The sequence below is a fragment of the Rhinolophus hipposideros genome (assembly GCF_964194185.1).
Source record: "Rhinolophus hipposideros genome assembly, chromosome: 15".
Taxonomy (NCBI): Eukaryota; Metazoa; Chordata; class Mammalia; order Chiroptera; family Rhinolophidae; genus Rhinolophus; species Rhinolophus hipposideros.
In genome coordinates this window covers 34784787-34799026 of record NC_138061.1, presented here as the reverse complement: position 1 = coordinate 34799026, position 14240 = coordinate 34784787, and the positions used below count along the sequence as shown (strand labels likewise).

Genomic DNA, 14240 nt, shown 5'->3' with positions numbered 1-14240 from the left:
TCCTTTGGACCTTCTGGTCTGTGCCTTCCCGTGGAACATATGCTATAGGAGAACAGGATCCAAACATAAATTAAAGCATCTTCTGATTAGAAAATCTGACGTAAAATACTAAAATATTTCTTTAGTCAGAATTATTTATGGAGCTATTGCTATTGTTTTTGTAACACATAGCAAATGTTTTCACAGCTGTGGAAAAAAAATGATTAAAGGATTTTTTTTTTTCTTTTAGGGGTTTGATTGGGACTAGTAAATTTGTACTTTAGTTAATTTCATTTTAAAAAAGGAAGAAAAAGGTCATCAGAGAGGTCTTCAGTGTATTCAACAAGAAAAGCAAAAAGCAAAAAACTGGGAAAAGAAGTTTTACATTTACAGAGATTTCACATACAGTGGTCAGCACATTTTGAGAGAAATATAGTCAGTATTTTTTCTCATGAATTTTTTATACTTGAATGTAGGAATCAAATGTAATTTCTGCTTTACTTTGTGTTCAGATATAAGATAAGGGAGACCAATAAATCATAGGAAAGTTTACTTTGATAAGCCTCAAATTGAGTATTTGTGTATATGAAACTTGAAAGTTCTACAGATTATAGAATTACCGGTATAGTCAGTACCTGGAGACAAAAACATTTTCAGTATCTTCCCAGTTCACCCCGACTATATAGCACAACTCCAAATTCCTTCAACTTCGTGAAACTAAAATCCATTGATCTTACAATTTTTCACTGGCCCATGTTTCTTCCAAGACTCCTCTCCCCCTTTCCCAGTTTAAATTTCAAGGTCAATCACTGTAATCCTTTCTTCAGTTACCATTAACTTTCTATTCCCTCACTTAGGCACTCATTTTTTTTTTTTTTCTGGCAAAATACCAATCCTGGTTAAATCTAAGTATCTGCCTACTTGACATCTGAATCCCGGCAAAAAAATGGGGCTGAAACACACACACACACACACACACACACACACACACACACACACACACACACCCCTCAACTTGACTAAACTTTAGATAGGCTTCTTCCTGACTCTGAGGCTCCTGCTCTCTCTTTTCTTTACTTTAAAAGTTTGCAACTGTAAACTCTTTTTTTTAAATTTTATTTTGTATATAAGTTTCAGGTGTACAAAACATGATTCGACATTGACACCCCTCACAAAGTGATAAACCCCCAAGTCTACTACCCATCTGACATTGTATATAGATGGGTAGCAGACTTGGGGGGGGCTTATTCCCTAAGTCTACATTCCCTATGCTGTACTTTACATCCTATGACCAGATAGATAGATATTTAATTATAGTTGACATTTAACATTACTCTACATCAGCCTTGGGTGTACAGCACAGTGGTCAGGCATCTATCTACACAATCTATGAAGTGATCCCCCCCGATAAATCCAGTACCCATCTGGCACCTTACATAATCTTTTAATCTGCCTCTTCAAGATGCAAAACTTTTCCCAGGCTTTGGTGGTTGTACAGCTCAAGAATGTCTCTCTCAAAGACCCAGAAGCCATCCCGTAGAAATGTAATCATACAAGGATACAAGGCCTCTATCTCTCAGTCTCTGTTGGAGGGTAAGAGCCTAACTTCCAGAAGGGATAATTCGCAAACACAGATGACCTAATCGCATTGACCAACCTCCTCCCTACTGGAGTACTTGTCCACTAGTTCATTTAGAGACTTAAAAATCCCCCCATCTCTGGTTCCAGCAGAGTTGAGTTTGATCTGTCTTCCCTATTACAAGTCTAAAATAAAGTCTTCCTTGCTTGTTTAACTTAGATTTGGGATTGCTAACATCAAGTGAGTCCTGAATGATGCCTAGCAACCATACTGTGTTGTCTTAGTCCATTCACTCTTCCATTTTTTCTCAAACCTTCTCCTCCATCCTCAAACTTCTCATACCTTTACTTAATCCTCATTCTCAGTTGACAACCTTGCTTTCTAGACCACTGAGGAAATAGAAGATACCAGAACAGGCTTTCTGTGGAAAACCAGGCCTCCAACCACCGACCTGCATGTATGCCCAGATTCTCCGCCTTCCTTGTCTCTATAGGTACCAGAGACCCTATGCACTTGTGCTCATTCAAGACTCTGCTTGTATAAACCTCCTCTGTCTCCTGCTTCAATATTTTTGTGCTTTATAGGTTCAGAGAAAAATAAGTAACAGTGACACTTTCACATTCAGTCATAAAATTATGTGTGTAAAATATATTCATATGCTAGTAAAATATGTACCCAACTGCTAATTCCTGTTGTAAAATTGCTGATCTGAAGCTTCAGAGTGGCAATTACTACACTCTTGCCTTATACTGATTAAAATAAGAGAAATAAGCCATCTCCCATCCTGGAAGTCAAAGCAACATTGTGTTTGCCACAGTGAAGTTTTCCTCTTTCTATAGTTGATTTGCACATTTCTGACTATGTATAAATGTTAGCTGAACTGTTTTTTATTGAAGCCGAATAAAACACATCCCAGAGCTTTAAACTATTTTAAAGGTCTCCCTGCAGTTTGTAATTTGTTATTACCCAGCTCTGATGGGCTGGGTCCCCTCTGGAAAAGTTCAAGGGTTAAAAACAATTACCTCTTCAAGGACGTCAGCAAGCTTACTGAGGATCTCTTCAGGAAGGCTCTGGAATGTTGGAACGCTGAAAAATAAAATAGAGATGATGCTGAAGGCATGAATAGCAATTTACTTTCATAAATAAAACATCAATATGTCTGAATGAAAATGCAAAAGCATTTCACAGCAAAGAATCTGTAAATGAAAATCAAAGCAATAACTTAAGTGTGATTTGATGACTAACAGGGAAAAGACATGTAGTAGAAAGAACTTGGCGGTTGGACAGAATCATGATCAAATCCTACTTACATTTATCTGTGTGACCTTGAATGCCTCCGCTATAATGGGAAAAAAACACTCTCTCCCTTATCGGCCTACTGTCATCAGAGTCCTTGCAGTTCCAACTCCCTCTCTGGGTCCCTCCCCCCCCACACACACAAGCACACACACGTGCACACACACAATTTTTTACAGGACAACTCCTACTCATTCTTTAGGACACAGCTTGATTGATGATGATACATTCAGACATGCAATCATTCATTCAACAATGTTGGAATCTTCCTACTCTCCCAATCCCACCCCTGCTAGATCAGGTACTCCTATTATGAACTCTTTTATCCCTTACTACAACTGTAATTTGATAATTGGATATTAATTACTGGGCATCTTCCCTGCTAGAATTAAAACTTCCCTGCTAGAATTAAAATAATATCTATCTTGTTTAACCCCTGTATTTTCAGTGATTTACATATAACAACTCAATAACATGTTTTAAATAAAACTATGAAAGTGTGGATGTGAGAATGATTCCTAGGACAGTTGTAAGGATCAGATCAAACAGGGTAAAGAGCCAGACACTCATAGTAGACACTGAAAAATGTTAATTTTGTTCTTTTCATCCTCTTCTCTTATTTTTCCTCATTGACCAGCAAATGAAAAACTACTGAATGATATTGAATACACGAAGCAACAAAACTTCTTTTATATGTGAAATAGTAATGATTTAAAAAAATAGTCATTGATACATAATCATTTAAATTCCACTGGAAAATCTAACGGGAATGTGGAACTAAATTCTCATTTAACCCTACATCAATGCTTGAATAGAGAAAAGACTATAAATGAGTGCAGATACATTTATATGTATAATATCTGACTGATAGAATAGTTTTGACTTGTTTAGAATGATACAATGAAAGAAACCATGACATATCATTTGGATAGAAGCATGAAAGTTTTACTGTTAATTTGTCTGTCATTCTGATTCCCATTACTTAGTATAAAGACTATTGATAAAATCCCAAAGTTTTATGCAGATGGTCACCCAGGACCATCTGTACCACCAGATTTAATGGTGTGGTCTGAGCCATGTGGGTTTTAATGTCCAGAAGGCAGCCTATTTCAGCATCTGGATAGAACATATCACAGAAAGAGACAGAGGAGGATAGAAGAAGCTGTTTCCAGAAGGTATGGAGGTTGAAAAATGAAGCCCTTCCTTGTTCTTTTAATGAGCTATATTTCAGCTTATCAGAGATGTAAGAATAATTAGAATGTTTCTGTCCCAGTGAGTATTTATGGAAACACAAACTACAACTGAGTTTTTCTCATGTTATTATAATTGGCCCTTTCTTTTGACAGGCCTATTACTTCTGTGTTATGTTTATATCAAGTCATATAATAATACTTTCATTTTCACGACAGTTCTTATCCATGAGAAAAAATTTAATATTTGCTTGACCACATAACACTAAATGAAAACAAAACCATTAAGTTTTAGGAGGGCATTTTAAATACATTATCTTTTACAATTTTACTTATTTTTTCAGGTTTATTGAGTTGTGATTGACAAAATAATAAGATATTTAAAGTGTACACAGCGATGATTTGATATATGTATATTCTGTGAAAAGACCCCTCCCATGTAGTTACTCTAGTTAATAACATACCTTTTACCTCACATATTTATCTTTTTGTGTGTGTGAGAACATTCAAGTTCTACTCTCTTAGCAAATTTCAATTATATAATACAATGTTATCAACTGTAAGTGCCACATTATACATTAGATCCTCAGACATTATTTACCTTATAGCTCAAAGCTTGTACCCTTTTACCAGACTCTTCCTATCCCTCAGGCCAGTGACCAATTTTCTACTGTACATTTCTATGAGTTTAGGATTTTATTAAATTCCATATATAAGTGATACCATGCAGTGTCGTCTTTCTCTGTCTGGTTTATTTCACTTGGTGTTATTCCCTCAAGGTCCATCCATATTGTTGCAAAGAGCAGGTTTCCTTCTTTCTCATCCCTGATAATATTCCATTGTGTATATATATCATGTTTTTTTTTTTTTTACAATTTTAAATGCCTCAAAATATTCAGCAGCATTTACTACCGATAAGAATTCAGGATGATTTTTAAGAAGACACACTCTAAAAATTATTAGTAATAACTGAAGCTTGTAGATTTAAGAAAATGGAAATTAATTAGCAGAAAAATAAGAGGCTTTGCTTTCATAAATTATTCTGAAAACAATTTTGTAGTCACCTTTAAAATCCTAAGATCTCTATCTCTTTAAACACTTATATACGTTCGCTCATGTAATTAATCTGCTTTCTAAGAATTATTGGTCCACTGATAGTTTGAACACCAAGAACAAAAGAATTAAGGATATTTATAATTAGAAATTCTAGCCATGAAATATCTTGGTTGAATTTTCCCAGAAACATCAAAAAACATTAGTGAAGACTCCACTAATTTTCATATCTGATAACTCAAGATGAAACCATCTATGATTTAGAAAACTTAAGGCAAAATAATTATAAGGACAAACTTCCATAAAATGTTGAAACAGTAAAGAAGAATATTTCACTTATGTAAAAAAATTATTTGTGATAATTTACATGCTAATTGTAAGTAATTCTTACAGATCTATTAAAACATTTGGTTCCCTAAGGACTTGTAATAGGTCTGAAATTACAGAATGCACTTGAAAGTGATATAATAGAGATGATTTAACATGTGGAGCATTTCCATTAGATTTTCTAATTGAAAGAAGTAAGGAGTTGGAATTTGTATGGACAATACTAAAAGATGAGATTTGAGTGGTTTCTATTTGCTAGGTACTGGACTAAGGATTTCATATAAATTTTATTTTTACAATAACTTTATCAAATACTGTTGTTACTGTCACCCATTTGACAGATAAGACAACTGGGATATTGAGAGTTTGCCCGAGGTCACACGACTCAGTATGGGTGAAGTCATTTTCCACCTGAATGACTGTGGAGCTAATCACTTACTCAGTAACACACTTTACAGTAAAAGTATTCAGAAATGCCACATGTAACTTTCAAAACAGTGCTATATTCTTTTTGATAATCATTTAGAAACGAATTATTAATGTTAATAACATTGATTTAGTAACTCATTTATTAACCAACTTTTTGCTGTGAAAAACAGTATCAAATAAATTGAAAGGCTAAAAGAGTAGTCCACGAATCACCTGTATCCCCAACACCTAGATTTGCAGCTGTTGACATTGTGCCATCTTTGCTCTATCTCTACCTTCAACCCATTTATTTTTCTGTATGTATAGATAGATTTTATAATTTTTGATGAAATTTTTAAAGTAAGCTGCAGATATCAACAAAATTCACCCGTAATACTTTTTTTGTTTTTTTAAGGAGGGTGCAGCTCACACTGGCCCATTTGGGGATCGAACCAGCAACGTTGGTATTATCAGCAGCAACTCTAACCAACTGAGCTAACCGGCCACCCCCTTCATATTTTAGTATATATTTCCTAAAAAATAAGAACATGTTACTAAATAAATAACTATAGTACCATTATCATACATAAGAAAAATTAACTACAATTCCATAATGTCATCTAATATCTATTCCATATTCAAATATTACCAATTGTTCAAAAATTTCATTGTCATTTTTTTTTTCTTTTCAAACCAGGATCCATAAAAATCCACACACTGCTTTTAGCTATTATGTTTTTTCTGGTTTCTTATTCTATAACAATCCTCCCACCTTACCCCCATCATTACATTAACTTTTTGAAGAGACTGGGACAATTGTCTTATTGGATGTCCCTCATTCTGAATTGGTCTTAGTGATTTTATTTCTGGTAATCTCCTATAGAAAATAACTAACAGTGAGGGGAGGGAACTAACTACAAAGAATTTTATTACAGCCATGTGTCTGTGAAAAGAAAAAAAAAGGGTCTCTTACAGAATAACATAAAAACATACAGCAGCAGTATTCAAATGTGGTCTGGGAGCCCAGGATTTCCCAAGACCCTTTCAAGGGGATCCTCAAAGTCAAAACAAATATTCTAAGTTGCAATTTGCCTTCTTCACTGTTCTTCTTTTACACGTGTACCATAGAATTCTCCAGAGGCTATATGATGACATCATTATTTTGACGGTTAAAAGGTGCATGCTTGTATGATCCTGATGTTTTCTAAATTTTTTTTAAGGTAGTAGTAGTAGGTTTATGATATTCATGCTAGTTACAGAAATTAACTCAGTATTTGTTCACTACTTCTATGTGCTCTAACTAGTTAGTTGTCATATGCCTGCTATAATCTCTATAAATTTATTATCATCTAATAAATCATTCTTTTGAAATTCTGAAGTTTTCCTTCTTCCTAAGTGGAAAACAATAAAAAGTAAATATATATGGATATTTTGTGTTGCAATAATAGTTTTATACATTTTTCAAAAACATTTGTAACTTTAAATTTTATCTAAAATTTATAATTTTAGAATTTTGTAATAATCGTTAATATTAAAAATTTAATAAAAAAAAGTTTATTATACAATTCTTATTTTTAAATAAGATTGGAAGGTTCATATTCTCAAGCCACAGCTGCCAATTTCTAAGTCTAAAGACACTGAAAAATATAAAAAAGGACACATCAGAAATTAACTGAATCATGGATTGAGTAAATCTAGTCCAAAGTAATTTAGAGACACTGGAAATAAGAAATAAAAATATGACCCAACTATATCTTTGCCTCAGCATTACAGATGATAATAATTTACCTTATTGTCTTATGTAACAGAAAATTTTAAAAATAATATCATGTCAGTTGTTAATAGCATTTTGATCTAATTTTTCAAAATTTTAAGAAAAGTATATTGAGTTTTTGAGTGTAGACATAATGAAGTTTTTAAAAGCCAAAAAAATGTTTGGTAAAGCTTTTCAAATTAGAAATATAAAAGTAAGTGGAGCATCTTACAGGGTGAATTTCTATACTGCAATGACTGCAGAAGCCCACAGGATAGCTGAGCGATTAACAAAGCCCTCCAGGCTTCACGTTACCGAATGCCTGCTTGATGAAGTCAGTAAAATAAATAACTACACTGCCTCTTTCCAATGACATAGCATCTTACTGTTAAAAATTAAGCTGCAAACATAAAGACGAGTTAAGATTTTGCCTGTAGAATTGTACTTTTGCCTTACAAATGAATCATTCTATAGCCATGGTTTAATTTGTTGTTTTGCTTGTTATTTATCTTGTATCAGAACTAACTAATCATCAAATAAGATAATCTTTTATATGAATGCTTGGCAGCAGACACAAGCGGTACTGAACTAGTAAGTGTGCAATAACTTTTAAAATCTTATAGCTTATCTTGGAATAACTATGTTAACATCTGTACTGATGGTGCAAAAGCAATGGTGGCCCCTCAGCACATCTTAAGGCAATAACACCAAATTGTCCTCGTTGCCATTATATTTTTTTACCACATATAGCAAACAACAACAACAAAAAAGAAACAAAATAAAATGCCAGTTGCAATTTAAGATTATTTTAGTGAAACAGTTAAAGTTATTAATTTTATTAAATTTTAAACTTCTTGTGTGGATCATTTTAATAGCATGTGACAAATAGCAAGTAAAGATAAAGCACTTCTGTTGCAATATTGAATTATGATGATTGTCTCAAGGAAAATGACTTGTGTAATTGTTGGAGTTGCAAACTGCATTAGCTACTTTTTTCATGGAACATCATTTTCACTTGGCAATGACCAACAGACTTTGGTTATTCAGACTTAAGTATCTGGTAGACAGCTTTTTGAAAAAGACAAAATGAGCCTGTCACTTTGAGGAAAACAACAGACAGTATTTGTTGCCAATAATATAATTCAAACTTCCGAATGAAAATTAAAACTTCAGAAAACTTTTGTCTGCTCTTGTGGGTTTAAAAGACTTTCAATACTTGAAGACTTTCTAATGAGATCACTGGTGATATTTGATATTAACAAATGAGAGTTTTTTTTTAATATTGGAATTTCTGTATAATTCAGTAAACCAATATTTTCCAGATGACCAATGTAGGATGTTATAAAATCATGTATGGGGAAAGATTTATTCAAAGTACAAGATGGATCAATGGATTTCAATGTAATGAAGTACAAAAAAAGTTCATGGATGTGGTTTCTGATGCCATGTTGCAACTAAGCTTTAATAAATTACCATTTGTTGGTTTGGGGATAGTATCAAATAATTTCCACAATTATCTGAAAAGGCCATTAGCATAATCCTCCCTAGTGGCCTGATTTTTTCATATACTTCAACCAAAACAACATAAATTCAAAAAATGGAATGCAGAATCAGATATGAGAATTTGCTGTTTTTTACTAAGCTGGATATTGACAGATTTGGAAAAATATAAACTCAAGCTTCTCTTTTAACTAACTTCTTTTTTTTTTTTTTTTTTTTGAAAATAGTTACTTTCATTAAAAATAACTTAGAGATGGCCAGTTAGCTCAGTTAGTTAGAGCACGGTGCTCTTAACAACAAGTTGTCCATTGAATCCCCACATGAACCATTGTGAGCTGCGCCCTCCACAACTAGGCTGAAACAACTACTTGACTTGGAACTGATAGGTCCTGGAAAGGCATACTTAGAATAAATAAAAAGTTAAAAAAAAAATAGGCTCTTTACGTTAACATGGGCTTTGTTTATTTTTGATGTTTTTAAATGAATTAGTAAATAAACATTTTAAGATATTATCATTTTTATCTCCTAATACAGGCAGTATCAACAAGCATAACCCACATAAATCGGAGAACTTCTGACATACACTGATTAAAGGTAATATTTTGATGAAAAGGATATAAAACATGGAATACTTACAAAATAATATTACAAGGAAAGGATAATACAAATGATGTATAGCATATGATAATCATGTTTTTATTAAAGACCGTTACAATTATGAACAGAGAACCTCTGCAGGAAAATGTCAGGTTGACAAGGATTGTGTTAGGTTCAATTACTATTAGTCTTTTTTTTTTCCTTTCTATTTTCTTATCTTTTCAATTTTTTTCTATTGTAAATGTATCTTTACAATACCAAAAATTATGAAATGCACAATTATGGCTATGACTAGATAAAATGTATATTAATGAGTCTAAAAAGAAAACAGTTCCATGTTGTTGATAAAATATTATAATTTAACTAATTTACTTGTTTATTAAAACTTATTGAGCGCCTACTATGTGCCATAACTTATTGTAGGTGGCAAAGATTCCTGCATATTGATTAAAAAAATATGTTTTAAAAGAATAAACATAAATGCTATATATTATACATATATATCATATAGTATGTTAAATAAAGACAATAGAATTTTACATTATAAAAAGTCAAACAGTGTAACAGCATTTACAATGGGGGGAGGAGGAGGTTGACATAGTAAACAGGACTAGGATCTCCTCATTGAGAATGTGAAATTTTAGCAAAAATCTGAGAATGGTGAAGGAGATCATTAACTGGAGATCTAAGAAAGAGCAACCAGGCAGAGGTAAGGAGGGCAAAGGATTTTAAATGCTAAGTGGATTCCAGAAGCAGCAAAGTGCTTAGGGTGTCTAGAGTTCAGTGAGTTGGAAGAGAGTGGAGGGGGAGGGGTCAGATAACAAAGGGGCTAGTAGACCATTCTGAGGATTTAGCTTTAATCTGAGTGAAATGTGAAGGCTAGGGGTGACATGGTCTTACTTACTACACATTAAAGACATTCCTCTGTCAGCTCTATAGATAATAAACTGCAAGGGGAGCAAGAGTAGAAGCTGGTAGACCAGGTAGAGCCAACTGCACGAGCAATAATAGAGTTCAGAAAGGGTGGAAGCAATGGAGGTGGTGAGAAGCAGTTAAAATCTGTTATATTTTAAAAGTAGAAGCACCATGATTTCCTGGTAGTGATTTTCTTATCCACTTCATGTGGATAAGAGAAAAAGAGGGGAGACAATGACAACTCTCTGACATTGTTAAGGAATTTACATAAAACAGTTTTGTTTTTATACAGAAAAAGCAATATTTTTATAATCTATTTAGTAGCAAAGCATTTAATTTTTTTCAGAAAGTTTTATTTTTATTTTTTTTAAATATAACCAAAGAGTATCAGATGTAACCAGGTATGTGTAAAGCAAGTTATCTCTTGAATAAACATAAGTATTGAAATAGTAATAGTTCAACAACGTCCTCTACCTACAGCAGAGCATACAGAGTTACATTAATTATCTTTGGGTAGCATTTGGGGAACAGCAGACTTTTTATTTTGTCATAAGAAATCAGCTCTGTATCAAGTTTAATGCCAAGAATACTGACAGGTATTGTTTATTTCTGTGCTAGTAGCTTCCTACAGCTCATTCCAATTAAATAAAAGCAGAAATCTCTGGCTTACCCAGGAAATCAATTTCTATTGATGAAAGATTAAAGTAAGGACCCTTCTTAACCTTACAGCTATCTGATCTTTCCCCTTTATGAGCTCATCAGGTTGTCTGCCCTCAACATGTTTTTCTCCCTTAATTGGATGATTTGGCATTGATCTTGGTTCAGTCTGTTATGCAATAGTCTTATAACTGGTCTTCCTTTGCCCCCTCCTTCGTTGTCTCCCACCCCAATTTACTTTACACATCACTGTTAGATTTTTTTTTTCTATGAGTAACATTTAGCTATTATCACACAATGGCTCCAATTCTTCAATAGCTACCTATTATCTATCAGATTATAAGAATAACAAGAATTTATTTTGCATGTAAGACTACTTTAGATAAAGCAAACCATTATAGACACATGAGGTATAATTTTATCACCGATGAATATAATTTAAACTCACTCCTTGTCCTGGAAGACTGTATAGTTAATTAAGCATTTGGGATTTAGAATGAAAGAGAATCAGTTTGAATTTTTCTCTGCTACTAATTATTAGCTATGCCTTTGGCAAGTAATTTAACCTCTGTAAGTCTCAGACCCTTTAGCTTAAAAAGGGAGGATAATACCACCTGCAGGTAGGGTTTTTGTGAAAATAAGCAAAATAGTAGACGTGAAGCATTAAGAAGGTGCCTGACATAGTAAACTTTCAATAAACATTAGCAGCCACCCCAAGTATACACAGTTTTTGTTCTAAATATTATTACTGTTTAAGATGCTCAGTAATCAAAATCAACTTCCAATATGTCAGATATGGATCTCAGTGTAGACTCAAGAATGTTGCAAACAACCATTTCTTCATTTTCTTAAATCAAATTATATTTGATTTGGAGTATCAAGCCTTATTTTTCAGCAAGATATTGATTCATTATATTCATTGTTTGGCTCTTCCCCAAGGTTATACCTGAACCCAGGAGGCATGTCATGCCCAGAAGATAGGGAATAAAGTCTCTAATCTTCCTGCTATAAAGGTCACAAAAAAACCCTTGAAATCTGATTGCTCTTAGTTTTTGTGACCACAGAGGAGGAATGAAACCTTTGATCAAGCTCGGAAGCCTGGTACTTCCAGTCAGCCTCCCTAGTGAGTCCAAGCAGAGAAACCCACTCTTGGAGAAATATCTCCAAGGTTCTCTTCTTTCTCCTTTTGACTCCAGATACTCTTTGTAATCCCTTTAAATGCATTTAGGCTTTGAGAATACATTGGAGATGTCTTATCTTCTGGAAGCTTCTAGTATTGATCAAAAATTCAGATCACGAAATGCAAAGAGCCTACAAATCTGTCTTAAAAAGGAAAAATGGGATAATATAGGGAAAACAATTTCCATAATTTACATTTGAAATGTAACTCTTCTCCAGATCCATCCCTAACATTGGCAGCGCCTTGATCTGTGCAACCATGTGCCATCCACCATAACCATCCCATCCTCACACACAGAGACACAGCTGCCTTTTGGTCAACACTCACACAAAGAGGAGGGAAAAATAGCAGGGCAGGAAGAAAGGACCTGGGAGGAGGCCAGTGCAGACCCTATAAAAAAACTCAGGGCCAACCGTGCTGGAAAGTCCAGGGTCCTGATCTTTGCACGTGGTATTGAAGGGATCAGGGCACATCCTTTTAGTTTCTCACCAAGAGGAGAGGCATACTCAGGAGAAACTAGAGGATAGCCCTTCCAAAGTAAAGAGGTCAGGGACAGGTGGCTCTGAGAATGGTACAAGAGTCCTCTTCCCTGGTTTTCCATTTCTCTCCTGCCCTTACTGAGTGCTATAAACACTTCCTTTCCCTATATAAGCCTTAAGTTGTATGTGTTTTCTCAGGTAAACTCTGCAAGTACATTCTCCCTCATCTCTTTATTCATTTGATATATCCTAATTCAAATGATTTAATAATGGTAGAAATTGTTTCAATGTTTAAAAAGAAAATAATCTATGAAACAATTATTCCTGCAACTCTCATTTAGACAAGAGTTACATTCTCATCAATTACGTATCTTTCTTACCTTCCCAACTCCAGGTAGTATATATAAGAGGTGGGAAAATCACTTCACCATAGTAAATTTCAGTGTTTTTATTTCTGATGTAGAAATATTAATTCTGGCCTGAGCAATTTTAAACAAATGCCATGAAATAGTATGAGTGAAATTGCATTTGAAATTGCTTTAATTTCAAATGAAGCTACCAAACAAATATCAGTGATCGAGTTATTTGAAACACAAAAATTATTTTGAAATTTTCTAAAAACTATCTTCTAAAACTATGCTATACTATCTAACTACAAACTATCAAATTTGATTTTAATGTTATTCAATTCTGTAGATTACCCAGATTTTCAAAAGCAAGTACCAAGCTCTTACAACACATTTTTGATCAAAATGCCATAGGCTAGTTGTCTCCAAACTTTAAAGTCATTAGAAGTTCTGATTCAAGAAGTCATGGAGTGGGTTCCCAGAATTCAATGTGTTTTTTAAATTTTAATAAAATATATGTAACATAAATGTATCATTTTAATCATTTATAAATGCGCATTTCAATGGCATTAAATGTATTCCTATTGTTGGGCAATCTTCACCACTACCCATGTCTAGAACTTCCTCATGCTCCTAAACTGAAAGTCTATGCCAATGAAACAATACTGTCTCATTTTCCTCTCCCTCCAGTCTGTGTAACCACCACTTCACATTCTGTCTCTATGAATTTAGACATGCTAGCTACCTCGTATAAATGGCATCATATAGCATTTCTTTCCATGACAGGCTTAATTCACTTAGCATAGCATCCAAAAGTTTCATCCATGTTGTTCAACGTATGTTTCACAAGCTACTCCAATGATTTCAGTTGGTATATGCTAATTTTAAATAATCACTAACACTCAAACATATTCAAGCTTATTTTCTAAAGTGCAGATAAGCTTTCCAAGCTATATTATCAGTTTATTTTTTATATTTTA

The 14240-nt window shown here is 33.7% G+C and overlaps 1 protein-coding gene across 2 annotated transcripts in view; it reads right to left on the bottom strand.

The window, feature by feature from the left end:
* The window catches only part of PRKG1 (protein kinase cGMP-dependent 1), a 1143489-nt gene that overhangs the window by 295436 nt on the left and 833813 nt on the right, over positions 1 to 14240 (bottom strand). For both annotated transcript variants that reach the window (XM_081075399.1, XM_081075398.1), the window contains exon 5: positions 2581 to 2644. In XM_081075399.1, coding sequence (XP_080931525.1) covers positions 2581 to 2644 — 64 coding nt within the window. The remainder of the gene's footprint in view (positions 1 to 2580; positions 2645 to 14240) is intronic.